General features: G+C 34.6%; 1 protein-coding gene across 2 annotated transcripts in view; it reads right to left on the minus strand.

The window, feature by feature from the left end:
• Window positions 1-3,595: 3,595 nt before the first annotated feature.
• COG6 (component of oligomeric golgi complex 6) overlaps window positions 3,596-25,487 on the minus strand; it is a 76,524-nt gene continuing 54,632 nt past the window's right edge. For both annotated transcript variants that reach the window (XM_059143838.1, XM_059143840.1), the window contains exons 14-19: window positions 23,544-23,675; window positions 23,072-23,239; window positions 20,252-20,359; window positions 18,842-18,895; window positions 17,484-17,563; window positions 3,596-5,370 (exon numbers count right to left, since the gene is read on the minus strand). In XM_059143838.1, the coding sequence (XP_058999821.1) occupies window positions 5,223-5,370; window positions 17,484-17,563; window positions 18,842-18,895; window positions 20,252-20,359; window positions 23,072-23,239; window positions 23,544-23,675 (690 nt within the window). In that variant the 3' untranslated portion in view covers window positions 3,596-5,222. The remainder of the gene's footprint in view (window positions 5,371-17,483; window positions 17,564-18,841; window positions 18,896-20,251; window positions 20,360-23,071; window positions 23,240-23,543; window positions 23,676-25,487) is intronic.

Genomic DNA, 25,487 nt, shown 5'->3' on the forward strand with positions numbered 1-25,487 from the left:
GTGGAAAGATCTGAGATGCCCTTCAGCAGATGAATGTATAAAGATGTGGTCCATATATACAATGGAATATTAATCAGCCATCAGAAAGGAGGAATACCCAACTTTTGCAACAACATGGACAGAACTGGAGGAGATTATGCTGAGTGAAATAAGTCAAGCAGAGAAAGTCAATTATCATATGGTTTCACTTATTTGTGGAACATAAGGAATAGCATGGAGGACATTAGGAGAAGGAAGGGAAAAATGAAGGAGGGGGGAATTGCGAGGGGGGAGATGAACCATGAGACTATGGACTCCGAGAAACAAATTAAGGGTTTCAGAGGGGAGGGGGGGTAGTGTGATGGGTCAGCCTGGTATGGGTATTAAGGAGGGCACGTTATTACATGGAACACTGGGTGTTATACACAAAAATGAATCATGGAACACTACATCAAAAACTAACGAACTGTATAGTGACAACATAATAAAAAAAATATTACTGTAGATCAAATAAAACAAAGTAATCTCGGCAACCAACGTGGGGCTCCTGAGATCCACAGCCCTGAGATCAAGAGTTGCACACTCAACTGACTGAGCCAGCCAGGCGCCCCCAACTTCAATCTTATTCCTTGTGGATTTCAAGTTGTTGTGGTGTCTTTTGCTAAAAAGATTATTCTCTCCCCATTGACAGGACTTGGCAGCTTTGTAAAAAACTCACTTGACAATGGATGTATGAGTTGTCCAAGTCCTCTATTTCCTCACTATGAACATGAAATGTCTTTCCATCTACTAGGACCACCTTTAATTTCTTTCAACCATGTTTTGCAGTTTGCAGTGGATAAGTATATCACTTGCTTGGTTAAATCTATTCCTAAGTATTTTATTCTTTGTGATGCCACTGTAAATGGGGCTGTTTTCTTACTTTTTCAAATTGTTCATTACTAGTGTACAGCAATACTACAGATTTTTGCATACTGGTCTATATACTGCAATGTCGCTTCACTTGCTTATTGGTTCTAATACAGATATGACCATATAGATAGGTAGATAAACATAAATATATGATAGATATACATGCTCATACTATCTTCAAAAGGACATAGTTTTCTACTTCATCCTTTTCCATCTCTCTTTTATTTGTCTTATCTGATTTCTCTGGGTATAATTTCTAGTACAATGTGGAATAGACGTGGCAAGAGTATACAACCTTATCTCATTCATGATTTTAGGGGGAAAAGCTTTCAGACAATGTTAGATGTGGATTTTTCTAAGTGTCCTTTGTCGGTTCAGGGAAGTTCCCTTCTATTCCTAATCTGTTGAGTGTTTTTGTTTTATCAAAAGCTTTCCCTGCATCGAGGTAATCATGTTTATTATTTATTAATATGGTATAGTACATTGATTGATTTTCAGACATTAAACTGTTCTTGCATTCCTAGGACAAACTTACTGAGTCCTAGCATATAATCCTTTAATATGTTGTTGGATATTCTTGTTAGTATTTTGTTGAGGATTTTGCATTCATAATCATAAGGGATACTGGACTATGATTTTCTGATGTTGCCTTTTCTGGCTTTATCATACCAATGAACATGTTATTTTTCACTTTTTGACATGTGTATTCAAGCACATCTCTACATGGATTACAGAATGGCTAGCACATCCATTCACTGAAATGCTATTTTTCTATTCTATATTATCTATATTCTGCCATAATCTTTATTTCCTTCTTCTTGCTTTCAGTTTAGTTTGCTTTATTTTTAGTTTTTTAAAGGCGGAAGTTTAGGTTAGTTTATTGCTTAATGTAGGCTATTTTCTTCTGAGCACTGTTTTTGTTGCATACCCTAAGTATTGGTATGCTGTTTTATACCAAACTTTCATTCATCTCAAAGTTTTCTCTAATTTCCTTTGTTATTTCTTTTTTAACCCACTGGTTATTTAAGAGTATATATATTGTTTATTTCCATATTTATTTTCCCTCCGTCATTGGTTTCTAATTTTGTGCCATTGTAGTTGGAAAAGTTACTTTGTATGATTTCAGTCTTTTTTAAATTAACCGAGACTTGAATCGTGGCCTAACATTCGGTCTGTCTTGGAGAATGCAGCACACTGACTTGAAAGGAACGTGTACTCTGCTGCTGGGTGGTGTTCCGGAGATGTCTGTTAGGTCTAGCTGGTTTACAGTGTTGCCCAAGTCCCCTATTTCCTTGGTATTCTTTATTTCTGTGTCGATTCCAGTGATTGTCTAGTATCCTTTCATTTCAGCCACAACTACCTTCATTTTATTTTTTAAAAAGATTTTTATTTATTTATTTGTTGGGGGGAATAGTGTATGAGCAGGGGGAGGAGCAGAGGTAGAGGGAGAAGTAGGCTCCCCATGGAGCAGGGAGCCCAATGCGGGGCTCGATCCTGAAGGCAGATGCTTACCAACTGAGCCACCCAGGTGCCCCTCAGCCACAAGGACTACCTTTAACATTCCTTTAAGGCAGGTATGATAGTTTTCATGTATTCTGAACTGTCTCAATTTTGTCTATATTTTTCACAGGCAGTTTTGCTGGCTATAGAATTCTAAGTTAATGATTTTGTTCTTCTAGCACTTTGAATATATCATCTAATGCTTTCTGGCCTCTCTGGTTTCTGATGAGAATCATGATTGTAAAATCACATGTACACGATCAGTTACCTTCCCTGCTACTTTCAAGTTCCCCTCTTAGACTTTGGCTTTTGATAATTTGATTGTGATGTGTCTTGGTATGTATCTCTGCGTGGGCTTGGTTAACTTCCTAAATGTGTATATATTAAACTTTCCAACAAACTTGTAAAGTTTCCTACAAATAGTTCTTCAAATACTCTTTAGGCCCCCTTTTCCCTCTCTTTCCCTTCTGAAACACCCACCGAGTGAATATTGCTAATAATATCCCACAGGTCTCTTAGGCCCTATTCATCTTCATCCTTTGTTTCTTTTTCTTTTCTTCCTCCATCCTTTTTTTCTCTCTGTTCCTCTGACTGGATAATCTCCACTGGCCTAACTTCAAATTTGCAGATTCTTTTTATCAACTGTTCAAATCTGTTCAATTCCTACAGTGAATTTTTAAAATTCAGTTACAATTTTCAACTCCAGAGAAGATACTTATAATTTTTATAAAATTATGACTTTAAATGATAATTTCTATGTTTGTAACTTCATAAAAAATCATTTTTGCAATTTCTATAGGAAAGATGGAGAAGATGTGTGCAGTATTTGAAGGTGGGGAAGTAAGGGAGATTAATCTAACGGCTTCTATTTTCTCTATAAATTATGAGGGTCATTAACTAAGAGTGAGGGCAGAAAAGTCTTCTTGAAAAGTGGAGAGGTCAGTTTAACAAAGAGACAAAGTAAACTACAAAGCAGTACTGAGTGCCATTTGAAGACTGCGATCATGAATCTAAAAAGTCATTCAGTCCACTTATGTGATTTTTCTCAGGTAATATTCACCCGTTCAAGTTCAGGTGCAAAGAAAGAAAGAGAAGAATTTAATGAGAGGTTTTTGCGAGGCAAATACCTTTCTTTGAGAAAAGGCTCACATGTATTCTCTAGCTAAGGTTATATTTATGCCGCATCAAAACACAAACCAGGAAGTATCTATCAAATATAAGTGCTGTGTCCATGAATTAGCACTTAAACCTTTTATTTTGACGTAGTACTCAAGATAATATTCATAACACATTCTGCTCATCAGTCTTATACTGGTTATCTCAATTTGGTCCTAAACTGTACTTCCTTTTCTGTAGTACATTTTCTAAAAACACACTGATGAGATGTATCAAAATGTACTTCAATTATCACTGTTGTAGAAATAATTTTAATATTTTGAGAAAACTGTGTGTAAAAAGCCCAACACATTTTTTTCCTAGAAAACAAAGGGATTCATCAATAAGGTAGCAATCTTTTTTCATGGTAGAAATAAATTATATATAATTTAAGTTCTTGATTTATATCATACTTTATTTTCTATCTTTTATATACCACATATACTCATTGAAGGAAAAAGACTAAAAGCACAGATTTATACCAAAAGAAGTGATAAATAACTGCTCTTACTCCAAAAGAATCATATTAATATAAACAATTAAAATTTCAGATACATGAATAAGCCATGCTTTGTAAATAAGTGTTAAATATTATATGTCACATAAATATTAGTTTTACTAATTTGCAAAATATTTTCGCCTTGTCCATTTTTTCCCTATGCCTCAGTTTTCTCATAACTTAGGGACTCACCTCTTTTTATAGTTGTATCAGAAATTAAGATATTTTGCTAATAAGAATCATCCTTGAAATCTTACCAACAGAGTAAAGTCAGATCAAACACATTGAGATCTATTTTTTAAAAAAACACAGTGATTCTGAATCTTACTCATAGGTAAAGTTCTAAAGTCAGAGCCCAAATCATTCTTGTGAGGGGCCACCAGGAGGATAGACACACTGTCAGTGAGCAGCTGCTACTCTGTATTTTTCCTCTGGTGTGAGAGTAGATCCTTATTCTTTGGTTTGAACATCAGATAGAATCTGTAGATGGCTGGATTTAGAGTTCAGACTATACAACAAATACCTATAATTAGACACTAGACTTACATGCAGCCCAGGGTGACTCCCTACCTAAAATCCTTTTGAAGTGCTGAACATCACCTTGAATTCAGGCCAGGTAAACACAGAGTGAAATCCACCTTGTTTAAATTACTTCTCTCTCTCTTTTCCCACTTTTTGCTAAGTGTATATTTCTGCTCCTTGGTTTAAATATGTCTCCTCACATGAATAACTAATAAGAAAGCCACTTAATCTTTAGGTAAGGAGATGTTCTGTCCCATCTTCATATTAATTCTTAAGTTTAGACAACTTTTTTTTTTATGTATTATTCATTTGGAACTAATGTTGTAAAATAAAAATCCCTCATACCTTTCATACGACTTTCCCCCATACATATTTATATTCCAGAAAGTTACAGAGCTGGGGAGGTGGCTCACAGAGAACACACCATCTCTACAGAAGGAGCAGATACAGAGCAACCCTGACTCAGGTCAAGATTGTATTGCCTACTTCCATGGTACTGAGATCAAAGAAAAGAAATTATTGGGACCTACAATGTTATGATACAAAGAAAATCGTAACCATCCAATTTCGAAGAGGAGATTAACAGACTAAAGAACAAGAAAACCTTTAAAGTTTCAGGGATGCACCATTATGCTAACACATTCAAATAAGATTATCAGGAGAGAAGCGTCTGCACTTGCTGTGGCGATCGGTGGAGGATGCTCTCTGGATCTTTGTATTCATTGACTGGATCCATGACGGCGGCATACACCTCACTGTAAGCTCTGCAGACTAATTCTGTAGACTGTTTTATGATCTGCTCTCTGTGGCGAAACAAACAATACGTGAACACATGATCCAAAAATAAAATACTAAGAATTACAAGAAGCTTCATAGTTGAAAAATACATTTCATTTTCATAATTACCACGTATATACATAAAAAAATCATTGTACAACTACACAAGTTACTTACTTTGGTTTGGGGATCCAACATACTTTTTTATATTCATTATTTATTATTGCAGAAGGGAGGGACTCTGTTTTGTTCACAGCTGTATCTTTAGGGTTACTAGACAAGCAACAGAAACTGACCTGCCATCAATGTCCTGATTTTGCAAACGTGACTGGTAACACATTAACCTTAACGAAAGAGGCTTATCATCATTCATACTTATCAAATCTTCAAATCTCAGAATAACTTACAGTAAACTGTCCTTTCAGTTATAGCTCCTACACTAGTAACCACATTTTAGATTTCTCATCTGTTTATATTACCGGGTTAAAATAAAGTGACACTTGCCTCCAACAAGTCAGCATTTTCCACAAAAAGCATTTCTACATATGCACATAAGAGAATAAAAAGTTTTAAATGAACTAAAGCCAATTTTTAAAGATCTGGCTGGAAAAAAATAGCATGGGGTTCATAAAATCTGCATCAACTCTATGTTCTCATGACCTTTACTTCTTGCCATCCTCAACTACTTCTATTCATGTATCACTATGCCTTAGTGACAAAAACACTATCTGTTCTATTTTTACAACTAAATTTAAATGCGTCTTTCAAGCTTTACTCCCAAACCTATTTTGTTGTTGTTTCTCATTTCTGTCAGTGGCATAACCATGCTGCATCACCTCAGTTCAGACCCTAACGAACTCTTGTAATGGGAGTAGAGAAAAAAGCTCCCATCTGATCTTCTCTCTTCTAGTCTTTTCACATTCGATCTATTATAAGCACTGCTGTTAGGTTAATTCTTCTAAACCACACCTATTATCTTGTCTCTCCCTCACCCAGGGCCTTCCTTCAAGGAGTTTCTCTGGTTTCTGGGAAGTCGAAATCCCTCATCCTGTCCTTTAGAATCCTTTATAGCATCTTCCATATCACAACTCTGATCCTGAGGTCTGACACAATTTCTGTTCTCTCTCCCCTGCTTTTGTTCACCTAATTCCTCTGCTCTATTCCTTCATTTGCCCAGGATGCTTTTCTTTCTCTCTCACATTCAAATACTCTCTCATTCCCTGATCCTCAGAGCTAGAAATAATTATTCCATTTTGGAACGTGCAAGTGATATTTGGAAGACTATCTGTGTATCTGTGGTCTAAGAAAGAATAAAATTAATTGGACAGAATGAGAAGAAAAGTAAACTTATGATCTAGGGTCATCAGCACCCTGTTCTGACAGGGTCTCAAACTCTTGGTGAGGTGAATCGATTCGAAATTTCCCCCAAATTGCTAAAGCTTTCAGAATGAGGGTGGATAGAAGGAAGTTACACTTAGTAAATTCTCTGAAGAGACTGGAGTAATGCTACTGGCCATACCACCTTTTCACTGGAAGGGAGGATGGTAGAAACTGGTTTGGAAATCTACTTAACCAGATGAGCCTTCGAGATATTTGTGATCTATTACTGATCAATCCTACAATTAACTGAGCATAAAAATAAATGCATCAGTATGATGCAAAATTATTTTCCATATATGAAATAGATGAAAAATACTATAAACTAATATTCTAAAATTCTGTTAAGTACACATTTGATGCCCATTTTGCAACTAGTCAAATTATGAATTTTAGACACAGCGTTTTTTGTTCTTTACTCAAAGCAGTAAGACAGATTTGGGGGGAGGGTTATAAAGCATCCATTACTTACACCTATTATTCTAAGATCTATATTCAATCTAAATGTAGTGTGTTTTTATACTACATAAAGAATACAAAGAGACAAGGTTATTCTCTCCCACAAGAAGTTTAAAATCAGAATATGGTACAATAATGAATGTTAAATATAAGTTTAAAAAGTTCACAGTAACTGGTAAATGTAGAATGGAATCCTGAAAATCTGAATAAATTTTAAATTTTATTCCCAAGAGTCAATGATAAAAAATTTTAATAACCCAGGGCACGTTTCTGTTTATAAGCTAAACTAGCTTGCAAATTTTTTTTTTTTAAGATTTTATTTATTTATTTGACAGACAGAGATCACAAGTAGGCAGAGAGGCAGGCAGAGAGAGAGAGAGTGGGGGAAGCAGGCTCTCTGCTGAGCAGAGAGCCCGATTCGGGGCTCGATCCCAAGACCCGGGATCATGACCTGAGCCGAAGGCAGAGGCTTAACCCACTGAGCCACCCAGGCGCCCCTAGCTTGCAAATGTTTACAACTCACAATGCAACAGAAAATTCATTATAAATCTACAATGGAGAAAATCAGAATAAAGCAATACTACTAAGACATAAATAAATACAACCAAGCCAATAAGACCAAATAGGAGTTTATAATTTATTTTCAATTTTGCTGTTCGATAGTACAGGGTTTCTCATTCTGTTCCTCAGTTTAGGAAGCTACCAAGATAGGGAAGGGATTAAAAAATGAACACAGTTGTGCAGAACAAGATAAGACATACCAAAGCTCATGGAGGAAAGAAGTCTCATGTAGTGGGGTGAATAAAGAAAGGCAAAACGACTGTTCCTCCTGGCCTGTCAGCTAGCTGCTAAAGCCAACCAGGACAGAAAGGCAATGGGAAGAGAGATTCTCCAAAGTGAATCAGAGTCAAATCCAAACTGTAAAGAGCAAGAACTGCGACTGATAATGATTTTCTACGTTTCTCTACAAATTTAAGAGTTCACTCTCACTACCTATCACTACCAAAGCCAGGTACAGGTCCACACACTCACATTCAGTAATTTTTTTCTAATGAACTATATGTAGTAGAGATCAAATGGAACAGTGAGTAACATCACTTTCAGAAGACCTTTACTCTAGTTGAAGCTCTGCCACTTAATTACTGTTGCCTTGAACAAGTTATTTAACCTTTCTAGGACTAACTTCACTACCATAAGGCAAAATATTGAGATTGATAATATATACAGGGTACTTCCAGCTCTTAAATTACTCCATTGGATTGAAAGTGTTTTAATGACCTGCTAATTAAAAAAAAAACCCTCTATTTATACACATACATATGAATACATCACATATACACACATACACATATTTGTATACCTACATGTTATTTGGGGGAATTGGGTTCCTTATAATGATTTATAATGAGCATGCCAGTTATTTGTATATAAATATTTTTACATTTATATACAAATCTGAGATGTTAAAAGTTTTGCTCTTTTGCCATTTTACTATCTCCTCCTCTTTATTTATTGTGCTAATTACTATGCAATTAGTATGTAGCTTTTATCTTAAAAAATATGCGTGTATCTGTATATCTGCCTGCGTGCCTGGTGTCTCAGCCCAAATTATTCACTAGTATCATTTAAGAAATACAGAGTCTCGAATAATGATGAATCATTATAGTGACAAATAATGTTCAGAATGGAAGTTTCAGGTATTATCTAACTACATTTAAAATCACTAACAAATCATGTCAGTCATGTGCTTCTGAAAACCTGGAATGTGCTCATCCACGGATCAACTCGTGTACAGACAGGGATGAAAGCAGTATTGTTTTCTAGTGGTCTATGCAGAACATTGGAGCTAGCATGGGCATCCACCTCAGATCTACACTCTGTATTTTGATCAGCCACGGCCAAGTCCAGAGCTGCTGGATGGAGAGTACTTTTAAAATTATTATTTTTTTCCATTTGAATTCAATTAATTACCATACCATATATTATTAGTTTCAGAGATAGAGTTCAATGATTTACCAGTTGTATATAACACCCAGTGCTCGTTACATCACTCCATCCGACCCCCCGTCCCAGCAACCTTCAGTTTGTTTCCTAGAGTTAAGTCTCTTACGGTTTGTCTCCCTCTCTGATTTCCTCTTATCTTTTTTCCCTCCCTGCCCTTATGCTCCTCTATTTTGTTTCTTAAATTCCACATATGAGTGAAATCATATGAAAACTTTCTCTGATTGACTTATTTTGCTTAGCACAATACCCTCTAGTTCTATGTACAATGTTGCAAATGGTAATTTTTTTTCTTATGTACCACATCTTCTTTATCCATTCATCTACTGATGGACATCTGGGCTCTTTCCACAGTCTGGCTACTGTAGACATTGCTTAGAATTATTTCTGGAGGTTAAAGTCTAAAGATAGGTGTCCTGTTTTTCACATGACCAAAGAATATACAAAAAGGCCAGCTGAAAGGGAAAAAAATTTTGAAGTAAGCTATAGTATCTATAAAGTTAGACCATTAACTTTCTTGGTCTCTTTATTACCATGAAATCTCATAAGTAGTAATTTATTAGGTGGTGCTCTATTGGCCTCTGCACAGTTTAATAATAATCATCATAGTGCAAACAGAACTTTTAGAAAATAAAAACATGATTCATACATAGAATGAAAGAATGTCAAAAATTTATAACTCTTTCATAGGAAACATAAGATGTAAAGATAGTTCACAGGACATTTTGAGGAACTGGTCATTTATAGGCATTTGGAAAGGAAGGTTAGAATAGAAACAGGTTAGACACAGAACGGGTTAATGTCCTATGGAGCAAAAAAATACACAGGACATTAGGAAGCATGGGGCCTTTAATCAATAATAAGCAGAGCATCAAACTATGAAACATGCCCCCAAGTAATTACATAATTCTCGAGGGGTCTGTTAACAATGCTTCAGTGTGACACAGAAAGGACACACTGCTCTCCCAGACCAATTTACCCTATTTCCAAGTTTCAGAAAGTCTTTCTCACATTTAGAAAGGACTTTGCTATACCAGTGTATCATGTATCAAGAATAACGGTCATGTAGTTAATTAACTGCTGGAAAAAAGAAAAAAGAAATTGAAGGAGGAGAAGATGAGGATGTTATAAAATTGTACAGAAGGGCAATACTTTTCTTATTGATCAGAATACCATGCATTAAGAAATTCGATTTTTCCTGTTACAAACATCACAATGTCCTAAAAATTTAGTATTATAAATCTCAAAAATACTAATAAAGACTAATATATAACTAAATGGAGATATCACCCATTTTAAAACATGTTCACGAAACATTTTAAATAATTATTTAAAGCATTTAGCTGTGATAAGAAATGAACTCCTTACTTACAGAATCAGTGAGCTTGTCATTAATCAGTACTTTAAGATTTTGGTTGCCATAACAACATGACACAACTTTCATCATTACCATAAACCCAGCATTTCTAAAAATAGCTTATTTCAACATTCAGGCTCTGTGATCACTAAAATTGAGCTTTATTACAGAACCTTAACTAAGAGTGCAATCAAATGCACCACAGAAGAGAAGAAGTCATTAACAATTTAAGCCTGAAAATCTAAAAAGAAAAGATGGTAATATATTTATAAATAATAGATCGGTTAAAGAATTTTGATTTTTCTTTTAACATTAACACATCAAAAACATCACAATGGATCAAGTCAATTTTCCATCTCAGGTCAGTTTTCTGTCACTCACTGTAAAGCTTATCTTAGGGGCACATGGTTGGCTCAGTTGGAAGAGCATGCAACTCCTGGTCTTGGGGTTGTGAGAGTCCAAGCCTCACAATGGGTGTAGAGATTACTTAAAAAAATAAAATCTTCAGGAGTGCCTGGGTGGCTCAGTGGGTTAAAGCCTCTGCCTTTGGCTCAGGTCATGATCTCAGGGTCCTGGGATCGAGCCCGGCATCAGGCTCTCTGCCGGACAGGGAGCCTGCTTCCCTTCCTCTCTCTCTGCCTGCATCTCTGCCTAATTGTGATCTCTGTCTGTCAAATATATAAATAAAATCTTAAAAAAAAAACAACTAACTAAAGTAGAGGTTAGTTGCTTGGCCAGACTCAAAGTTACCATACAAAATTGAGTATGTTTCCTATATACCAGCAATATCTAATTAGAACAGATAATGGAAAATAAAAGATCTTATCATAATTGTCACAATTATTTCCTAGGAATAAACATGATAATAGAGAAGATTATATGAGGAAATTACAAAACTGTATTGAAAATTCTATAACATCATATAATAAATGAGCATACCATGTTCACAGATGGAAATATTCACTAGTGGATTATATATTTTTAGTTCCTTTTTGCTCATTCTTAAATTAGCTTGGTGAGTGTTTCAAATGCAATCGAAAAGAATGTTACCTTCTATAGTTGTGTGTGGTATTCTATATCCTTCTATTAGGTTGAGCTGATTAGTGGCATTGTTCAGTTCTTCTACACCATACTCAGTTTTTGTCTACTTTTTCTACAACTACTAAGATAGCAGAGTTGAAATATCTACTTAACAATTGTCAGTGGATCTATTCTTCCTCAATTCTTTGAGCTTATACTGCTTGGTTTTTGAAGCTCTGCTATCAGTTGCACATACCTAAGGTGATTTTATCTTCTTCATAAACTGACTCTATTATTATTATAAAATGTACCTCATCTTTGGTATCTGTCCTGCAGTCTAATTTTTCTGATATTAGTATAGTTATTTTAGCTTTATTCTGATTAGTATTTGCATGGTGTATCTGTTACTATCCTTTACTCTTAAAGTGTTTGTATCCTTACATATAAAGTGGATTTCTTACAGATAGCAGACAGTTGGGCCATGCTTCTTCATCTAATCTAGGAAGCTCTGCCTTTTATCTGGAGTGTGTAAGTCTTTTACATTTAATACAGTTATTTATAAGGCTGAATTTAAGTCTGTCATCCTGCTTTTTTTTTTTTTATATTTGTCCTATCTGTTGTTTTTCCTTTTCTGCTTTGTTTTGATATGACTGTTTTTTAGCATTCTATCTTATTCATGGACATGTTAGATGATTTTTGTCCAAGAGCAGGCTGCAAGGTTCACAATGTACCTTCAAAAATATTATATAATAACCTTATAACATCATAAGTGTACATTTCTACTTTCCTCCCACTCCATCTTTTGTGTATTTGTTGTCATAAATTTTATTTCTATGTGTTAAAATCCCAAAATTCACTGTATTTTTGTTTTAAATGGTTAACTATCTTTTACATTTAGTATTTCCTGTACTCATTATTTTTCTGTGAGTTTTCTTCTGGTATTCTTTTCCTTCAGCCTGAAGGAATCACCTTTCTTACAGTGATAAATCCTCTCTGCTTTTTTTACCTCAAAATTTATTTATTGCTCTTTCAGGTTGAAAGATATTTTTGATGAATACACTATCAAAGGAGATATTTAAAGATGATATTCTATTGTCTTCTGATCTGTACTATCTATAACAAGAAGTCAGTAATATGCCTACCATTATTCCCTGCAAATAATATGTCTTTTTCTCTCTGGCCACTTTCAAGATTTTTCTCTTTATTGCTGGTTTTCAGTAATTGGATTATGGTGTACCTAGGTATGGTCTTCACTGTTGGGTCATTTAACTTTTTGGGTCCGTGGGTTCATGTTTTCCATCACATTTGGAAAAAGCTGTTTTAGTTCTTCAGATTTTTTCTGACTCAATCTCACTATGACACTCCAGTTATACGTACTTGAGATTGCTTAATATTATCTCACAATTCACTAAGACTCTCCAACTTCTTCTAGTATTTAATTTTTTTCTATCTGTGCTTCAGTTTGGATGGTTTCTACCATACTCTTTCAGGCTGACCTTTCTCTCTAGGTGTCCAACTGACAGTTATGCCTACTCTGTTAATTTTTCATTTTAGATAGGATACTTTTTGGTATAGAATTCTCATTTTGTTAAACTCCTTATTTTTTCCTCTCAGTATAATAATGTTTTCCTTTAAGTCCCTGAACACACTGTAAACAGCTGTCTTGAAGACTTTACCTGCTAATTCTATAAACTGTCTTGTCAGTCTGTTCTTTACTGATAGAATTTTTTTTTTTAGTTTTGGTTCATATTTTCCTACTACTTCACCTAAGTAATTTTTTATTGCATTATAAATGCTACACCGTTGATTGTATTTGTTGTCATCCTTAAGGGCGCTAAGTTTTGCTCTAGAAGGCACTTAATTTAGTTAAAGATCAGCATGACCTTTTAGAGTTTGTTTTTGAGCTTCTTTGAGTCTAAAGTAGTCTTTATTGTAGGACTAAAATAACCCTGCTTTTAAACTTGGACTTTCTGAAGTCCGTAAAGTATTGTGCAAGCTCCAGTTATTTTTCAGCTCACAGGTTTCCAGTAGCTGTTCTTTCCCTAGCAGTCCTATTTTCCCCCCAAATGTACTTTATTTTTGTTGATACAGGTTCTGCTGATGGTTAATATGGGTGGCTTAAAAAGAGGCAGTTAAGAAAAGAGGAAAAAGAAAAATTATCCTGCCTACCTCTTTAAAAAAAATTTCGTTTAAGGGCATTATTTCTTAATCATTACATTATCTTCCTAGTATATATAATAGAGGAAGATTCCTGAACAAGGGTTCTCAAATCATATCCAATTTCTATTATGCTCACTTTAGGAAGCATCTATAATTTCCTTTATTTCTTAAACTCCTCATATACATAATTCTGAATCATCAAGAAAAGCCATTGAGAACAACTTATGTATTTTTAACTGTGGTTTCTGTAATCCAATCTCTGTATTTACACCACCGAAAGGTGAATATTGGAGTTTGGCCCTGAAAAAGGAACACACCCTTCTAATTCACCCCAAGGAAGAAAGTAAGGAAGAATTCCTTAAAACTAATTTCTTTCCCTTTTCTTCATTTTCTATACAACTTTGCTTCCTGGCTACTTAAATTTATTCAATAGTTTATTTCAAGGCTGAGGCATTTAATCAAAATCTCTCTTGAAAAGCAGTCAAACTCTAAGACAAAGAGAAGGGAGACAAGAGTGATAGGTGTCCAAAAGGTACTGCAGCTATAGTAAAGTGCAGGAGAGCAGAATATTAATAAAATTTTAAAATAACTAAAAAGAGCATTTTACATTTGAAAGATCTACTTCAAAGAAACAATAAACATTTTAAATAAAATATGAATAGAAAAGAAATTGGTGACATAAAACCATGAAATAAATTTTGGTTAAAAGTGAATTAACATTTTGAAAAGGTTCAAAATTTAACTGAATAAAAGTTCTGTCCTTTTGTCTCAAATGCTTCAGAGATAAGATCAAATAAATACTGTGCCTACACAGTAGCAGAAATAAGGATAAAAGTTAATTTTGAAAATAAGAAAAAGCCATCAATCAAAGAAAGGAGGAAAAGCAGTTAGAAAGTCTGCTTTCATGGTGAATCTAATTTCACTGTGTAAAATGTCCTATTTTCAAAGCAGCCCTGATTTTTAAAATAAGTAGCCAAATTGATACATTTTTTTCTTCTGAAAATGTATTCACAAGTTACACTTTAATTTTAGAATACTTTGCAAATAACATCTTAGAAATTTTCTGAATGAAAAAAGTGATAGTTATAGTAGTAACCAATTTCTCTTAGTTGTTCTATTATTACTTACACGTATTTCTCAATTCTTAAATGTAACTATATTAGAATTTGTAATGGGATGTTAGGTATATACTATAAAAACAAAATACTAATTAAAAATTTGGATTTTAAGACAATATTACAAAAACTATGTTCATTTATTTGGCTGTTAACAACAAAATTTATATTATTATTGTTAATCAATAAAACAATAAAATGGAAAACTGAATAAATGGAAAACTGAAATCCTGAAAACTGAATAAAATGGAAAACTGAATAAATGGAAAACTGAAATCCTGCAGTAATAGAAGACAAAAATTTGATTTGAAATATCATTTAAACTTTAGAGAATCTGAGGAGTCCTCACAGATAAAGAATTCAGATACAGTCATAGAAAGTGCTTAATCCCACTGCTAGTTCTGTAACTTTAAACTATTATTTAAAGTTTATGAAAGGGGGGTAAAAATCTATTGAGAAGTATTCCTGAGTTTAAGGACATACGTTTTTAAAAAAAAAATTTTTTTTTTAAGATTTATTTATTTATTTGACAGAGAGAGAGATCACAAGTTAGGCAGAGAGGCAGGCAGAGAGAGAGGAGGAAGCAGGCTCCCTGCTGAGCAGAGAGCCCGATGTGGGACTCGATCCCAGGACTCTGAGATCATGACCTGAGCCGAAGGCAGCGGTTTAACCCACTGAGCCACCCAGGTGCCCCACGTTTTTAAAATTTTGATGAATGTTGTCAAATTACCCTCTAAAAGGATTGTACTAATTTATATTCTCATCAAGAGCATATGAAATAATCTCCATTTTCCCAGACCCTTTCCATTAACACATAACAAACTTTTTATTGTCAGTAATCTAATAGGCAGAAATTCTCAATGCTGTTTATTTTGCATTTTTGATCACTAATATGTTCTCATATATTTACTCGCCATTTCCATTTCTTCTGTGAACTGTCCAAACATACAGTGCCTGTTTTTCTGTTTTGTCCTGATATGCAGGATTTTGTTCTATATTAAGGATAACGTATCAAGGATAACTTGTGTGTTACATAACTTGCAAATATTGTTCCACATTACTGTTTGTATTTTAACTCAGTTTATATTGTTGTTTTCTGTGGGAAAAAAAAATCAAAAACTTCAAGTGTTTTATAGCCAAATATGTCCATTTTCTCCTTTTTGTCATCTGGCTACATGCCATCCTTTATAAAACACATTAAAAATTCCCCTCAACTGGCATATTATGAAAAGAATAACAGTATGTTTCATATTTATTGATGCCCCAAACAACTCAATACTCAAATACTAAGACTGAAACGTGTGGTTAAACCTAAAGGACCTATAGGTATTCATTTAAAAAAAAAAAAATTCAAGAAACACACACAATTTGAGCCATGGCATAATAGAGTTCCTTTTATAATCTCTCCGGTCTTTAGAATTCCAGCTATGTAGGGGCACCTGTGTGGCTCAGTGGATTAAGCCTTCAGCTCAGGTCATGATCTCCGGGTCCTGGGATCTAGCTCCGCATCGGGCTCTCTGCTCAGCAAGCAGCCTGCTTCCCCCCTCTCTCTGCCTGCCTCTCTGCTTACTTGTGATCTCTCTCTCTCTCTCTGTCAAATAAATAAATAAAATCTTTAAAAAAAAAAAAAAGAATACCAGTTATGTAGATAGTATAAGATCTTTATACTATAAAGGATAATAAAATATGAAATAAAAAAAATTAAAATCATTCACTCTTAACTACACCTAATATGGGAAAATTCCCTAACTTTATGCCTGAGAAAAAAATGGTCCATCCCATTTCCAGCCTATTCTATTTGAGACCAAATTTTTCTTTATGTTCAACCAAAAGCTGCCTCCTTGCTTTATTTACTGCTGTAGACCTACTCTCCAGAACAAGAGAAAACGAATGTACCACCCACCACTCTGTACCACTGCATCCTTGCAGATAACTGAAATATGTTCTTCAAGTTTGATTCTTTTCTTACTTTTTAATATAAATACCTGTTCACATGTCTAATTGATCCAACAGACTATAATCTCCATGCAGACAGGGCAAATGTCTTTTGAATCTTAGTCCTTGCCTGTTATATAGGAAGCATTTAATACACAACTGGGTGTCAATTTGTCAATATCTTCCTTATAATCAAGAAAGTCAGACAATATCAACTCTGTTTCTTCTAACCGTAACATTCTAAGATTTTAATGCACAATTCTTTGTCTCGAACATATTCCTGATAAATACATGATACTGAACAATTAAAAATCTATCTCCAGATCCAAAATAATCTATAAAGTAGTTCATCTGCACTGCACAATTAATATATTATTCATCTTCCATAACATTTTAAATGTCATTTGGACATCTTTGTTAATACAAGGGAATTTTGTATTATGGCTATACACATCCCATTATATTCATATTCATTTTATAAACCATTCACTGAATAGAGACTTTGGAGCTGTATATATATAAGCAATAAGTATGAACAGGGTCAGGTCAGATCTCATAGGGGTACTCAGACATAAAACAAGGTTGGTTACTATAGATCTTCAAAGGTAAATCTACTATTCAATGTAAATTTTTTCTAAAAAATGTGCTTGGTATTTTTAAAAATATATGAATCTTTACCAACTAGTTGAAACACACACACACAAAAAATACTTACTTCACTGTGGCACTTAGAAGAAAGTTCAGCTGTGGCATCAGCAAGCTGTCTGGGGCTGACAGGTAACGATCAAACTGAACCTACATGAAGTAGAGAAAGAGCAAAACATAAAGTGCATATATCTGCTAGTAGACATCTCAAACACAATCATCACTTCTAAGGGTTAAAACTTAGCAAACATACCATGGTACAAATAATGAGTTCTTTGTGATCAAAACGAGTTACTGCTTTAACATTCTAACTAAAATTCCCTAACAGTGTCAACTTCTTAATATAGTCAGTATCAGCAATATTTACTTTTAAAATTCTGAATCCAAGTCACTTGCCTTAATCTACTTCACTAAACTTTTGAATAACAGTATTAACAAGAAAAGTCATCAGAGTTCAAGTCTACCTTACTTTCTTAAATCCACTGTATTTGTTAATTGTTAATTTACCTAATCACTCAACTAATATTTATTGAGTACCTATTATTAGGAAGGTACTATATTAGGTAAAGTGTAAATAATGGTGAACAAAAGAGGACAGTCCCTAGCTTCAAAGACCTTATGATCTACTGAGAAAGATCATGAACAGATAAAAATGGAAATAAATATAAAATTACAAATTGTGTTATGGATGAAGGAAAACACCAAAGCCCTATAAAAGTGTAAATCAGGAGGATGGATCTAGTTTCTGCATTTGGCAAAAGAATCTGAGGAAAGGATATCTGAAGTGAGATCTTAAGAGATGAACAGAGATTAAGTAAGAGTGTGTGTGTAGTGGGGGGTCAGAGAGATAGAATGGATGTGACAGCATGGATGAAGGCTTGAGGTGAGAAAGAGAATGGCTAACAGGGATCAGTTCATGCAGGTCTTCTACTATTCTTTAAAGGATTTTAATCCTTACTGGCAAAAGCATTAAGGAAACCACTGAAGTGGGGGGAAGAATCTGATTTAAGTTTTAAGAAGTTATGTCTGGCTACAGGAAGAAGGGAAGGTTATAATGGTAGATGCAAGGACACCAAATAGGTAGCTACTGATGCATCTTAGACTACAAGGACAATAACACGGTAGACAGAAGAGGAGATATTTGACAGAACAAGACGTAAAATTATCAGCATTTGGTTAGTGACAAGATGCAGGGGCTGACTCCCAGATCTGGATCTGTATAATTAAACTAACAGCATTATCATAATTCGTAATTGTCTACTTTTCACATTTATTTAGTTGTATAAATAGCTATACTATAAATATACTATAGATATATGCAGTATATCAAGAGATAAAATTACCATCCAGGACAAAATTATCACACAGGAAAAAATTAATAATGTTTTATGAGGAAACCTACGTTGAAATGCTTTACTATTCACTTACCATTGCAGCCTTCAGTGCCACAGAATCTAGGTTGGGCAAATTAGCTAAAGAGCCCTAAAAAAAACCAAAACAAAACAGCAAAAATAAGATGTAAATAAAAGGCGCTATAGCGCTATAGTTCAATTATGAAATATAGTCTATTAATAGATACCCCAAATTTGGAAATTCATCCCCTTTCCAAAGAACTCAAGTGTCACCTCTTCAACCTCAACTAGAGCAGGGACTATGACTTGATCATTTCTGCACAATTAGCATGAAGGCACGCCATCATATTTGTTGGAAGGAGTGACAAGCACAAGTTTATTAACAATGAGAACACCAGTATATTTCAGATTTACACACAAGCAAGGCAAAAATGCAAGGAAGCACTTAGAAAATGTCAGTAAATCATGGAGGCTTGAAGTTGCACTCTGACAGTTTTCAGTAGTATACAACAGCAGCAGAATTGATTTCTCTTTGATAGAAATTTACTTGCTGCTTTATCAGAATAAAAAATTTGGAACTGGTAATTTTTGAGAGCTTCATTTAGAAGTTCTTGGACTGTAAAATATTCTTCATGTTAATGCCATTTAAATGAGTTCTCTGCTTTTTTTTTTTTTTTTTTTTTTTTTTTTTTTTTTAAAGATTTTATTTATTTATTTGACAGAGAGAAATCACAAGTAGTCAGAGAGGCAGGCAGAGAGAGAGAGAGGAGGAAGCAGGCTCCCTGCTGAGCAGAGAGCCCGACGCGGGACTCGATCCCAGGACCCTGAGATCATGACCTGAGCCGAAGGCAGCGGCCTAATCCACTGAGCCACCCAGGTGCCCCTTTTTTTTTTTTTTTTTTTAAAGATTTTGAGTTCTCTGCTTTTTAAAGAAAGATGCTTACTTAGTTTTCTCGGGTTCCCCCACTCCCTTCTCTACTTCCACTGGAGTCCTGTAACTTTACAAGATCTTATGCTGGCCTCAAAATATTTACCTTTCCAAAATAATAGACCAAGATTCGCCAAGTTAGAAAGGGGATGACTACATTTACACAGTAACCTATGCATTCAATTAACTGATAGTGATATAGGAAGTTAGAAAATTTACCAGTATGAATATCCTTTATACATTTTATTACTAAGCTTTTTCCCATATTTTTAACCAAAATTACCAAGGTAAAAATTAATATTTGGGGGCACTCTGCTACATCTCAGGTAGTCATCTAGGAATTGTACCTGTATTTTCTCACTTTATTTTCAGAATACTGTAATAGAAATACTATTATTATCCTAGTTCCACAGATGAAAGACACAGAGATAAGTCACTTTCCCAGTTTAAAACAAAGCAAACTATTAAGTGGCAGAGCTAAGATTCAAGCTACAGTTCAGCTCTAGAACGCATGCTCTAAATGGGCATTTCTCCAGTTAGGAACACCCATGTGCTTACCTGTTCAGGCTTATGTTGCTGTACGGTGTTATAGATAGAACTCAAGCCTGCTCTAGTTAAAACATAAGAAGCTTGCTCATTTATAAGTGTGTCCAAATGTGCTTCAATCTAAAATAAAACACAACAGAAAGAAAATACTTTAAAAGGGGAATAAGACTGATGAGAGTAGAAGTAGACCACTGTGGAGTCGGCTCTTCATCAGGGACCTGCTCCTTGCAGTGCCTATGAGGCCAGACCATGAGCCACATGGGCTGCTTCTGTGACAAAGCTTTTCCTTCCCCAAACAGGAAGTCCTCCTACAAAAGGGAGAGAAAGTCTCACTTTAAAAATAACTGAAGAGGACTCTAGGACTAGTCACTAGTCAAAAAATCTGAGTTGTTTGTCAGTTCTTTTAAAAGATCGCACTAAGCAAAACATAAACAAAAAACAATAAACAGTAAAAATAACAACAGTGTAAAATAAAATATTTAGAAAGACTTCTGGGAAGATGAAGGCCTGATGTTCCTGACCTCCACATTTCCCTTACCCTTCCAACTTCTTGGACCAACTCAACGAATCAAATGTGCCATCTGGAGAAGCAGGTTTGTTAGAATCAGGGGAGAATTGAGGACTGGCAGAAGGTTGGTCAAAGATTTAAGGTTAGGAACTGCTTAAGCTAGCAGATTTAAGTTGTATGTGCTCATCTGCTTCGTAATATCTTTGAGGAACCCATCTAATGCTAATGCTAATGGAGGCAGAATCCACACAAGTTAGACTACCCTGATGGACTGAAACAACCCTTAGTGGGAAGAAGTCTGCTGCTCCCTTACTTTTACCAGTACAGGCCCAAGAGTTTGGGGTCTTCCATCTTTTCTTGACCAGGGAGTTCCCTCTGTTTTACCAGTTTGTTTATCCATGGCGCAGTTTAACACTAACGGTGCTATTAATATCTGGATGCTTGCCAATAGCTGAGCACCTCTCCCCTTAAAAAACTTACAACTAACTTAAGAGAGGTGAGTATATTCTAAGAGAAAACTCATCTGAATAATTAGAACAAATCTTTTCCGGAGGCAACTCTACTAAAAGACACAGAGTTCTTTAACTTTTTTTTTTTATAAGTGAATGCCCAAGAAACTACAATTAGAGCCTTTAGTCATTAGACTTACTGGAAATCAAAGAAAAACAAGATGTGCAAATATAAACATTTGATGAAAAAGTTACTGCTAAGAACCAAATGAGTATCTGAAGAAGAACAGAAGAAAAGTAATACAGTAACATCAAAGAAAGATTAAATTAGAGTATAAAAAGAAATTCGAAGAGAGATTCTGGAGATAAAACCAACTAAGGAGCAAGAGCTTCAGAATATAAAAAGTAACAGATGGAAAAGTGATAATTAATTAGATAGTAAAAAACTTTATTGAGCAAAAGAAAGGGATGAATCTTCAGACTGAAATGGCTCTGCAAAATCCAAATGGAAATAACAGAAAAAGAGACATGCCAAAAAATATCCTGAGGAAATATCTCAACTCGAAGGAGAATCCTTACAAGCTTCCAGATGGACAGACTAAGTTACCACAAAGAAAGAATCAGACTAGTCTGAACTCCTTTCTTGAAACACTGGAAGAAGGCAAGTAAGAGTTGAAGGAAATTAATAGACAATTGATAGGAAAGCTCTGAAAATCAAGAATCCTTTACTCCACAAGGTGAACTTTCTTTGGAGGGCCTAAACACACCACATCTTCCCTATCTGCATCATTGTGCAATCCTCTCTACCACTGACTCTGGGGCTGAGCCATGCAACCATCGTTGGCCAACAGCCGATCAGCAAGCATGGAATAAACACAGGCTTCACACGTACTTACACACTGGGGCTTGTCCCCTTGGAATGCAAAACATGACCATGGAATAGTTAAGAAACACAGATAATTGGGGATAAAACAGATCCATGAATACCTGATATATCTGAACTTCTTAAGACTGAGACAAATGGCAAAGTTTGGGGGTTGAGTTAGTGATAAATATAGTCAAAAGCAATGAAATTTTTTTTAAATAAAGAATTTTACTAATTCCACAAAAAAAGTAATATAAGAAAGAAAAATTAATCATACTTCATTATATTTCTTTCAAAAGGAATTAAAATTAGAAAATATCAGAAGTTTATATGTACCAAAGCTTATTCCTTAGAAACCCCCAAAACTTTACAAATGAATTTTTACCATAGCCACTGCCAAATTACTTACATACTTGCAATAACACAGAACACTCAGAATTTTTTCTTAAAAACATTATATTTACCAAAACTCACTATTTTAAAATCAGAAGCCAAGTATCGGGTAAATTTTACAAAATGCTTTGTTTTAGCCATTTTACAAACTCTTAAGTGATACCATTTGGCTTATAGGACTAGAGTCACTGGTATAACAAACTGTAATGTTTTGCCTAACACTGGTTTACACATAGATAAAAATATATCTGTCCTCTGTAACACCTTCTGCACTAGCTAGAAAGCTTGAAAAATATAGCATATTATTCACAGTTCAGAAACTGAAATCTGCATACAGAATAACTGTTCCAATCAATAAGAAAAGCTTCATTCCATCATCACAAACTATGGTTTGAATAAAATATCATATTTATTATATATTCTAGCTTCCCCCAAACAAATCCAAAATACCAAGAGTGTGTGTTTGTTTATGTATGTGTGTGTATGTGGACTTCTATCAGACTAAACCAAAGGATTTATAAAAAGTAGGTCACTAAAACTGGATTAAAGCCAGTAACGAGATCATATACAGAAAAAAGGCCCCATCACAGTGAGCTGTCATCTTACGGTAAAATTACCTGAAACTGCAGCATTTCTAGACGTCTGTCAGTGAACTCAAACAGAGCTAGTGTTGTCTTCATCATATATAGTGAATTGACCATGAAAGTGGCCATGTCAGCTGTGCCTAAATTGCTGGCAGATACAGTACACATTTGGAGGAGAGGATCCAAGACACATGATAAAACCTATAAATGCAAACACAATGAAATTTATTTTTTATTCCCCAGTCAGTGAAACTCAAATTGGAAGGGGGCCAACTTACAGAAGTACATTTTTAAAAAGATTAAAGGTTACAGTAATCATAATGTTTTTTACAACGAGCTTCACTGAATAAAATACTCTTCAAAAATAAAGAGACCTGGTTCAATATTTGAAGGAAGAATCAATGAGAAGGACTGTTAAAATGTATGGGTTATAAAATGCCAGAATTTCAACAGAATGTGTAATAGACAAGCAATAACTAATTATTAAAAATGACTTATAACATACTTGCACAAAGTCAGCTTGACGGGCATCTAATGGTACAACTGAAGAATCGTGAGAGGCCAAAACTTCACGCAACAATGTGAGTGTCTGATTTAATGCCAAACTTGGTCCAAGATCAGGTGGTGGGAGTTCAACCTAAAATAAAGGGTAGTTCATCCACTGCTTATATTTTTCCGCTGAAATTTAATGCATAAATAAATGCAACTCATAGTTAAATAATACATATAAAAGATGTAAAGCTTTGACATATTACAAAATCTTTAATTAGAAAACTTAGTGGTCTTTGAACTGTAGAATTATATTTTTATACAAACTTGAAATGGCCTACTGTTTTGTTTTTTTAGCCCAAGTCATAAGAAAAAGGCAATCCAGAAACCAGCACTCCCCCAACAGTAACATAACTGAGAATCATCACCCACCCTTGGCCCAAATCTCAGAGATTTTGGTTCAGTATGCACAGGTTTGTGGCCGAGGAATCTTCCTTTCAATAAGCACCATGGGGAATTTTTCAGGGCATTGGCCAATGGGCTACACACTTCACAAAAACACAGTACACACTGTATTCTATAGAGTGTAACACTGCCACCAAAATCTTAAGTACACAAGTTAAAGATTAGTTTTATATTTTAGATTACCATTTACTAGTTGTGTGGTCCTGGGTAAGCTCTTTAACTTCACAGAGCGTCAGAGAGATTCTGTAAGGACTAAGTAGGATTGTTGCATCTAAAATACTGGTAGAGAACCAGGTACTTAGTGAAAGGTATGCCAAGTTCACTACCTCTACTTGCCAGCATCACGATATCCAAGAAGACCTCTCTCTGAATTTTTTGAAACACATTTTTCTGAGTACTTACAATACTAATATAGACAGATATTTTAAAAAGATTTTATTTATTTATTTGACAGAGAGAGAGAGAGGGATTATAAGTATGTAGAGAGGGAGAGGGGAGCAGAGTCCCAAACCTGTTCCACAAGAAATATGGGAAATCCTTCAGGCTAAAGCATGGGACACTAGACAGTAACTTAAACTCTTATGAAGAAATAAAGAACAGCAGTAAAGGTTCTGACATAGGTGAATACAAGACAATATTAATGTACTTTGCATTTGTAATTATATTTTCCCTGATTTAAAAGAATAAATAAATAAATGAAGCAATAATTATAATTCCATGTTACTGAGCACACAATGTTAAAAGATGTAATTTGTACAAATAACACTGTAAAGGAAGAGGAAAACTGGGCTATGTAGGAGTAAAGCTTTAACATGCTATTGAAAGTAAGTTGGTATTAACCTGAGCTGCTACAACTTAAGATGTTAATTATAATTCCCAGGGCACCACTAAGAAACTAACTAACTACACTCACAAACTCTCACACACGTTTACTTAAATAAATAGTAATTATTTAAATTCCTAGAGGGAATTAAAGTAGCATACCAGAAAGTATTAACACAAAAAAAGGCAGTTACAGAGGAACAGAGGAACAAAAACAGTTAAGACATACAAGAATAGCAAAATGGCACTACCTTATCAGCAATTAAGTTAAATGTAAATTTATTAAACATGCCATCCAAAAAGCAGACTGGCAATGGATTTTTTTTTAAAAAGAATGATCCAACCATCTATATATTGTCTTCAAGAAACACTTTGATTTAAAGACACAAAAAGGTTGAAAATCAAAGGACGGGAAATGATAAACCTTGCATACAAAAACCAAGAGAGAGCTACAGTAGCTATACTAATTTCAGATAAAATAAAGTCTTCAAACAAAAACTGCTACTAGAAACAAAGAAGGGTATTATATGTTTATTATTAAGAAGACATGACAATTAGAAACCTATGCATATAACAGAGCCCCGAAATACATGAAGCCAAGGCTGAAGCCAAAATTGAAGAAAAAGTATCTCCCATGGAAAATATTTATTTCAAGTTTCACACCTCTTTCAGT

Source organism: Mustela lutreola, chromosome 13 (genome assembly GCF_030435805.1).
Source record: "Mustela lutreola isolate mMusLut2 chromosome 13, mMusLut2.pri, whole genome shotgun sequence".
NCBI lineage: Eukaryota > Metazoa > Chordata > Mammalia > Carnivora > Mustelidae > Mustela > Mustela lutreola.